This window comes from Sceloporus occidentalis, unplaced genomic scaffold, assembly GCF_023333645.1.
Source record: "Sceloporus occidentalis isolate IW3139 unplaced genomic scaffold, rSceOcc1.0.p SCAF_132, whole genome shotgun sequence".
Classification (NCBI taxonomy): Eukaryota; Metazoa; Chordata; class Lepidosauria; order Squamata; family Phrynosomatidae; genus Sceloporus; species Sceloporus occidentalis.
Window position 1 is genome coordinate 2,210,897 of NW_028317112.1, and position 7,241 is coordinate 2,218,137.

General features: G+C 39.5%; 1 protein-coding gene across 1 annotated transcript; it reads right to left on the reverse strand.

Moving 5' to 3' along the window:
* Positions 1 to 685: 685 nt before the first annotated feature.
* On the reverse strand, positions 686 to 5,841 carry LOC149281457 (protein c-ets-2-B-like). The gene is made up of 9 exons (XM_089499274.1): positions 5,767 to 5,841; positions 3,997 to 4,108; positions 3,428 to 3,547; positions 2,628 to 2,828; positions 2,235 to 2,318; positions 1,872 to 2,090; positions 1,499 to 1,762; positions 1,135 to 1,253; positions 686 to 901 (listed from the first exon to the last, which is right to left on the reverse strand). Exons 1-9 carry the CDS (start codon positions 5,836 to 5,838, stop codon positions 686 to 688), a joined length of 1,407 nt encoding a protein of 468 aa, XP_089355400.1. The 5' UTR covers positions 5,839 to 5,841.
* Positions 5,842 to 7,241: the final 1,400 nt, after the last annotated feature.

Genomic DNA, 7,241 nt, shown 5'->3' on the forward strand with positions numbered 1-7,241 from the left:
AATAAAAATAAAAATTGTGCATACAAAACAAGAATAGTGCAGTCCTAATTAAAACACCTTTGGGGGGTAGCAAAGGGTCAGCTCAATAACTTTCTATGAGGTTACAGAAAATACAGCAGACGGCACCTCGCTCCCGACCTTCTCTTTATAATGTGTCCTATGTATACCTGGGACAGTCCAAGAGTCATTGTTTGGAGGATCCGATTGGTCCCCGCTACAGTTGTTTTAGAACTTTGCCCCAGAATTCCTCTTTAGAAAAACGAACGGTCTACAGAATTCTAAGAAAACATGGTAGGTCTTTAATTTTTTTTTTTTTTTTTTTAACATAACAGAATTGCTTATCTTATTTTGCTTCCAACCTTAACTATCTTTTCTTTGGTTAAGCAAAGACAATTGTTCCCTTTCTTTTTTTTTTTTGTTTAATAACCATGCAGTCCTAATATGTGCAATTATCTTCAAGTTAGGACTGTGTTCCAACTAAAGACTTCCATCGAGCCCCAACACCGGGCGTGCAAGAGAAGAAAGTTCCTCTGGAAAATAAGATGTGCGTCATGTTCACGCGACTTCGGACGCCTCAAGAGAGGTTGGAGGTCACGAATGGCCCATCAACAATGGCCAAACGTGGCCATTTTCACAGTACAGTTGTGCATTTCTTTCACATAAAATGTTTGGCTCATAATGAGTCTCATTCATCGTTGTCTGGTTGCACACCAAGCATGGCATGTAGATCCTCTGCTGTGTAGCCCAGAAGATTGTGAAGGTCACACACGAACCGGTACACGTATCTCTTGCCCGAGGTTTTGTGGATAATGTTCTTATCGTAGTAATATCTCAGTCCACGGCTCAACTTCTCGTAGTTCATTTTGGGTTTATTTTTCCTTTTACCCCAACGACGGGCAACCTGGAAATTCGTAAAACAGGCAAGTTAAAAAAAAAAATAAAAAAAAAAAAAAAATCTACTCTGACCGAAAACATGATATAATAAAAAAAAAAACAAAAAAACAAAAAACGAACAAATGGCCAATATTGGCAAATGTGACTTTTTATGGCACATTAGATAATCTGAGCTTTTAATTGTTGGTGTTAAAATCTCTATGAACTGGCCAAAAAGGGAATAATTGATTATATGCATACCTCATCTGGGTCAGTAAGTTTAAACTCCCATCCATCTCCCGTCCAGCTGATAAATGGTTGACAGGACTTATCCGTTAATAATTCCAGTAAGAACTGCCATAGCTGAATAGGTCCGCTGCCTATAAAAACAAAAAGGACAGAATGTTACTTATTAAAAATTGAAAAAAATTTTTTTTTAATAATATATATTCAAACTCAACTTCAAGATTGTATTGTTAAGAGGGGGTTTACGGTAAAAATGGAACAAATACCATTCGTTAGATCTTTGAATGTCTCAAAGATAAGTGAATGGTTGGAGAGAAGAAAAGGAAGACTCACATTACACATGATGACTACAACGTATAGAAATATTCCCATATCTCACCTGTAAAGCCAGCGAGAACAGCTGCCGGTATAACTGGTTTCCCCTGTTCCATTGGCTCGTTTCTGTCTTGAATGTAATCTTTGAAGGACATGGTCGGCTTATTAACACAGAACGCCTGACTGCCGTCTTCTTCAAAGCTGTCGTAAGAAGGCACGCGTTGCATGTCTACCAGCGACGACTGGCTGGTCCAAGACTGCAGCAAGGAATCGGTACTTTCAAAGCTCTCCGCACCGCTGTCTGTTGAATCGTGGTCAATGGATTTTCCTAGAGAAGAATAATCGAGATGTTAGTTTTTCTCATAGAATAAAATAAAAATATATAAAAAAAAAAAAAAGAAGTTTACAAAAAAAAAAAAAAAAAAGCAGCAACCTACCAGAATTTAATGAGTTCAAGAGAACATTGAGGCCATTGTTTCGGAAGTCATGGTTAACAGAGGCATAGTTTGCTCCCATGGACTTTAAGCAAGGGTATGGCTGGAACTCCTGCTTGGCATTGGGAATATTTGGTCCAGTCTGGCACATTTCATTGTACATTGTTGCTTTGGGGTAGCTGTTTACCTGTGATCCATATTGCAAAGGATCTAAATTGAAATCTAGAAGAGAAGATGGCAATATTAAACCTCATAGCTCAATTTCAAAACTCCATTTTCTAACCCAAAAGGCGTTCGATTTCCATGGGACAAAATTTAAAATATCTGATCGGAGAAATCAGGAAACGAAATACAACAGCTACTTACATAGAGAGTCTGTGTTTATCCATTGAGAAAAAGAACTGTTTTGGGAGTTGTCGGAATAATGGTCGTGTACCTTTTCTTGGTGCTCTATAAAATAAGATAAAAACACATCGGCGTGTAAAAAAAATAAAATAAATAAAAAATTGCATTCCGGCAGGGAGCGCATATTATATATTATAAATAAATACTCAAATTATTCGGATGCTTCTTAACCACCTAATCTTGAGTAACAAGAAGCTAGCTCTCCACCTCTCCCAAGCATTTTGTTTTTACCCCTCCCAAGAATGGAGCTATTTTAAAAGTAAGATCTTTAATTCATATTATCAGGAACAAGTATGGTAAAGATTCATGCCATTCCTTAATGTAATTGCTCCAGCTTTCCAAATCCAAATTTACCTTTCATCATCTGATCCAGATGTTCCCATAGAATATCACCCACGAAATCTGGAGCCAATTCGAGAAACTGTTCTTTTCCAAGATTGCACAAGTTCCCGCCAGTCATGACAAACTTCTGAAAATTGACATTCTCCAAAGAGAACTCCTTAACGGCCCACATCAGCCACTGACACACTTGGTTTTGATTCCAAAGCCATGGATCTACACAGAACACTTATATTATTATTTCATAAACACAAAAACACCAAAAGCGAATAATGCATCTGAAGCCAGCCCTTGATCCAAGAGAACTATCCCAAGCTAAAAACGTTACCACCATGATTACTTCTATTCCCATAATCCTACAACAAGCCTCATAATCTGTAGTCTTTTTTTTTTGCAGTGTTCTCATTATACAGCCAAAAAGTTACATGTTAGATAAGTAATGCCGAAACAAAATAGCTTCTTGTTCTTTATAGAATGCATTTTGGATGACTAACGCTTGGGAAAGTTTCATAAATGAAAAGTCCCTTTTAATGTTTTGTTTAAAGTCTAAATTAATTCATAGTGAAGCTGCCTACAGCCTCTGGAATGTCATAAGTGTCCATTTCTGTTCTACACCAACTTTTGTAAATTAATTTTTATTTTATTTTATAAAATAAGAAATAAAAATGTAAAAAAAAAAAAAAAATAATAAAAAAAAAAAAAATCAAATAAATGTATTGCCACCGGAGTGATGAGAACTCGCGATTGGTTTCATACGTTCCAGTACGAGTGCCAGCGCACATATTTAAACCAGAGTGAATTTAAAACCGACTTACTGGTGGGAATTGCTAGTCTCCGCTGCTCCTTCTTGAATCCATTAAAAGTGGCTTTCAACGCCTGGCTCATCACGGCTTTGCTGCACGGCGTTAGAAGCGGAAACTCACAGCTGTTGGAATCTGAAGACACAATCATAGGATAACGGGAGTCAGAAATAAGGTGGACACTGGTGCTTGGGGCTACAAGTATGCATTGGCCTTGGATCAGATAGTCCATAAGGTGGCCATGGCACATGCGCAGAGAACAACTGTTTCTATATATTGTAGGATGTATAAATTGGAAGGATGGGGAGAGATTAGGATTTCCTTCCAGATATCTGGCATGCCTACAAAGTATCACAGTGTTGGGGGCAGAATTTATATGCAACAATAGGTTATTGAAGATGGGGATTTTTAATACTCGTTAGTCCAGAATGACAGTGGTCGATATCCAAGTCTTTATCAGCTATTAACGTCGCAATCACGTGTACGGGGAGTTCACATAAATATCCATAATTATTTCAAGAAAATACTAGTAACAATAAGCGGTCAGCAGAAAAAAAATAAAAAAAAATAAAAACACCATTTACCATGGGGTAGAGAGTCCAGCCCTGTGGGTACAGCCTGTTCATCTTCATACGCGGAAAATAACCCAGTGTAGACAGAGGCAGAAAGGTTTACATTGTCAAAAGCCAACTGGCGCTAGAAGAGTGGAAAATAAGAAAAAACGTCAGATTTTATTGATCATTTTTAAAAGCGTTAAAGAACCAAAAGCACCAACTGCTATTTAAAAAAAAAATATATTTAAAGAAAAGAAAAAAAAAAAAAAAGTTATCCATGATCTTTTCACGGTACAAGCGTGGAATAAAATTAGGAAGAACATCCGTTTTTTTCCCTATTATATACACAGAAAATGGACCCGTCGCAGTAAACGTGGATTCCGACACAAATAAAAGACGTTTCCACAAGACTATAATTAAAGCTTCCTAACAAAAAGAAAATCATGTCGGAGGCGATTACTTTTACGACGACACCCCAGCGATTTATGTAGAGAGATGCGGTTTAATGCATTCCTGCTGCACAGATCACACTGTGTGGGACTCGTTAAGGGCAGGTGAACACGGCACCATTCATTAGCCATAAATTATATTGGGCTTACTAAAAATAAAGCACATGCAACCACATTATTATATCATTAATTCAAGGCGGCCACACCTAGAAAGGAAATAGAATAACTCCCGTCAGAATAGGCTGCCGATAACTCAAGGGAGAACATTGTGGAGAAAAAAAAAACAAAAAAAAAACAAAAAACACACACACACTCTAACACACACTAACACCAACATTACGTTAAAATTCCAGATTTAAAGTACACGAGGGCCATAAATAATTCAGAAACCTGGTGTCTAGACCTTAGCTGAGAGTCGCATGCAATTAAGACACACAAAGAAGTGACTCAGCTGCTATCTCAAACATCATAGTGGTCCCACCTCAGTGCCCCCTCCTTTGAATGGCTGCGTGTAAATATTTGGGGTAGATTCGGTGATAAGGAACAATGAGACCTGCAAAGCTATACAATCGGTTTTAAGCCAGAAGTGTGTTTGCCTAACACAGAAAAGAAAAAACCCACGGATCACACAATCCTTTGTGTACAGAAAATCAGTGCTCTTTAAAAAACGACAAGGGTGCCATTTAAACCTCTTAACCCATAAGTGACCGTACACAATAGACCGCACACGTCAAAAGTTAGAGAAAAGTTCTGTATCTTTAAAAGGCATGGCTTTAACCAATCAAAGCTGGGCATTTGTTAACCTCTTATCGAAACCCATATACAAATAAACGTAGAAAATCTATCGTTTACGGTTGCTAAAAATCTATCCCAATTTGTCCTATACAGCAGCAATGATGACTGGAGCAAACGACAGGTCATCTGGGATGCTTCGTGGGTCTATGTGTAATATAAAAATTATATTATATATATTTTTTTTTTCTGCAGTCTGCTAGGACAAAAAACAAAATCCAAACCTTTTCAATGTATGGAAGTATTATTCATCAAAGCAATTTGGGATTTTTGTTCTTTTAGTCTATTGGTATCATTGTGAAGAAGGCGTCCGGTGATAATATGCATTATTTCTTTTATTCATAGAGCTCAAAACAATAGCGACTAGAGCGAATATTCTCTTTAAAGCCAAAACTCACAATACTCATGTTTTGATATGCAAATGAAATATATTACAATTCAAATTTAAGAATTTTTTTTTTTTTTTAAATGTAAATATTGCCAGACAAGAAAGAAAAAAAAAATGAAAAAAAATATTTATATTTATAAATATATAAATAAGAGTAGCAGATGGGATTACCTTAAGCATTCCTCTGTGCATGTTATAAACCGGTGCAACTTGGTCCATGTTTCTGATGCCAAATTCTGTCATTTTGCCTGAAAACAAAGTACAATTAGTTAAAACATTCTTTTTTTTCCTCCCCAGGGGTGTATAGGATGTTTTCAATACATATGCATTCCCACAAGAATGTGCATTTAGCTTTGCAGGGGGTGGGGAAGGGGGTAATTTGTACAATTTCTCAGCACATGACTCATTCCAGCCCGCGCAATCGCGCATGTGAAAAGCGGCCCACCAGAGTCCGGGACCGTCCTTTGATGTCATTTAAGCCATAAACACAGCTCTGCTGTCAGATACCGTTCCCGGGCCAATATTTACACATACGGTTTCACGAGGCGATGTACGGCTCGCAGCATTCAACGTGCGGTTATATAGCTTTCAGGCTGTCCAAGGTTGTTACGGAAATAAGATTCCCTGGACGGACGGACGGACGCGGGGAACGGGCGAGATTCGATTCCTAAACAACCTTACTACGTTTCAAACTCACATTCATGAAAGCGACAGATGCGGATATGCAGAAACAGGCCGCTATATAGCTACAGCTGACACCCATCATCCCCAGGAAGGATAATTAGCATAGCAGTCAATTTGGTTTTTTTCCCCCCTTACAATAGCATGAGCAAAACCAGACACAGGAAGAGAATGTGTGGATTTCATGGCAAAGCAGAATTTTAGGAGTTATAATGGAGCTTAAATTGTGCGTATGTATGTATGAAAAGGTATTGGGGGGGGGTGTTAGGCCAAATAGAGCTACAAAAAACATCCCTAGGAAGGGGCAGCTAGCCCTCTGAAGATGCCCTGTGCCTCGGGGGTCACGAAAACCACGGCTGTAAAGAGTCCTCAGTAATTACATTAAAAAAAAATACCGTATTTGCTCGATTATAAGACGAGGTTTTTTTCAGAGCAAATGCTCTGAAAAATACCCCTCGTCTTCTAATCGGGGTCGTCTTCTAATCAGACCTCAAATAGAGTCTGATTAGGAGACTAAGATCCAGATCCCCTGCACCGCTGCAGGGGACCTGGATCCTCCTGTCCCCCCCCCCCACACACACTTACCGGTGCTTCCTGCTGTATTGCCGGGGCAGCGGGTTGATGTCTACGCGATCCGCGTAGACAACGTCCGCTGCAGCCGGAAGGAGGTGTGGCTAGCAGCGGGGGTTGTCTGCGTCCGTCGCGGATACCTTCCCCGACTGTCAGAGATCAGAGTTCCCCCCACCGGTGCGGGGAACTCTGATCTCTGACAGCCGGGGAAGGTATCCGCGACGGACGCAGACAAACCCCCGCTGCCAACTCCACCTCCTTCTGGCTGCAGCGGACGTTGTCTACGCGGATCGCGTAGACATCAACCCGCTGCCCCGGCAATACAGCAGGAAATTAGAAAGCACCGGTAAGTGTGTGCGCGTGTGTGTGTTAAATGGGGACATAGGGCATTTCTG

Excerpts from the sequence above, each read along its gene's own strand:
- LOC149281457 (XM_089499274.1), bottom strand. The coding sequence starts at position 5,838 with ATGACAGAATTTGGCATCAGAAACATGGACCAAGTTGCACCGGTTTAT. Across the intron at positions 1,763-1,871 it reads CTTGAACTCATTAAATTCTG|GAAAATCCATTGACCACGAT; the intron begins GTAGGTTGCTGC and ends ATTCTTCTCTAG. Across the intron at positions 902-1,134 it reads AACTTACTGACCCAGATGAG|GTTGCCCGTCGTTGGGGTAA; the intron begins GTATGCATATAA and ends ACGAATTTCCAG.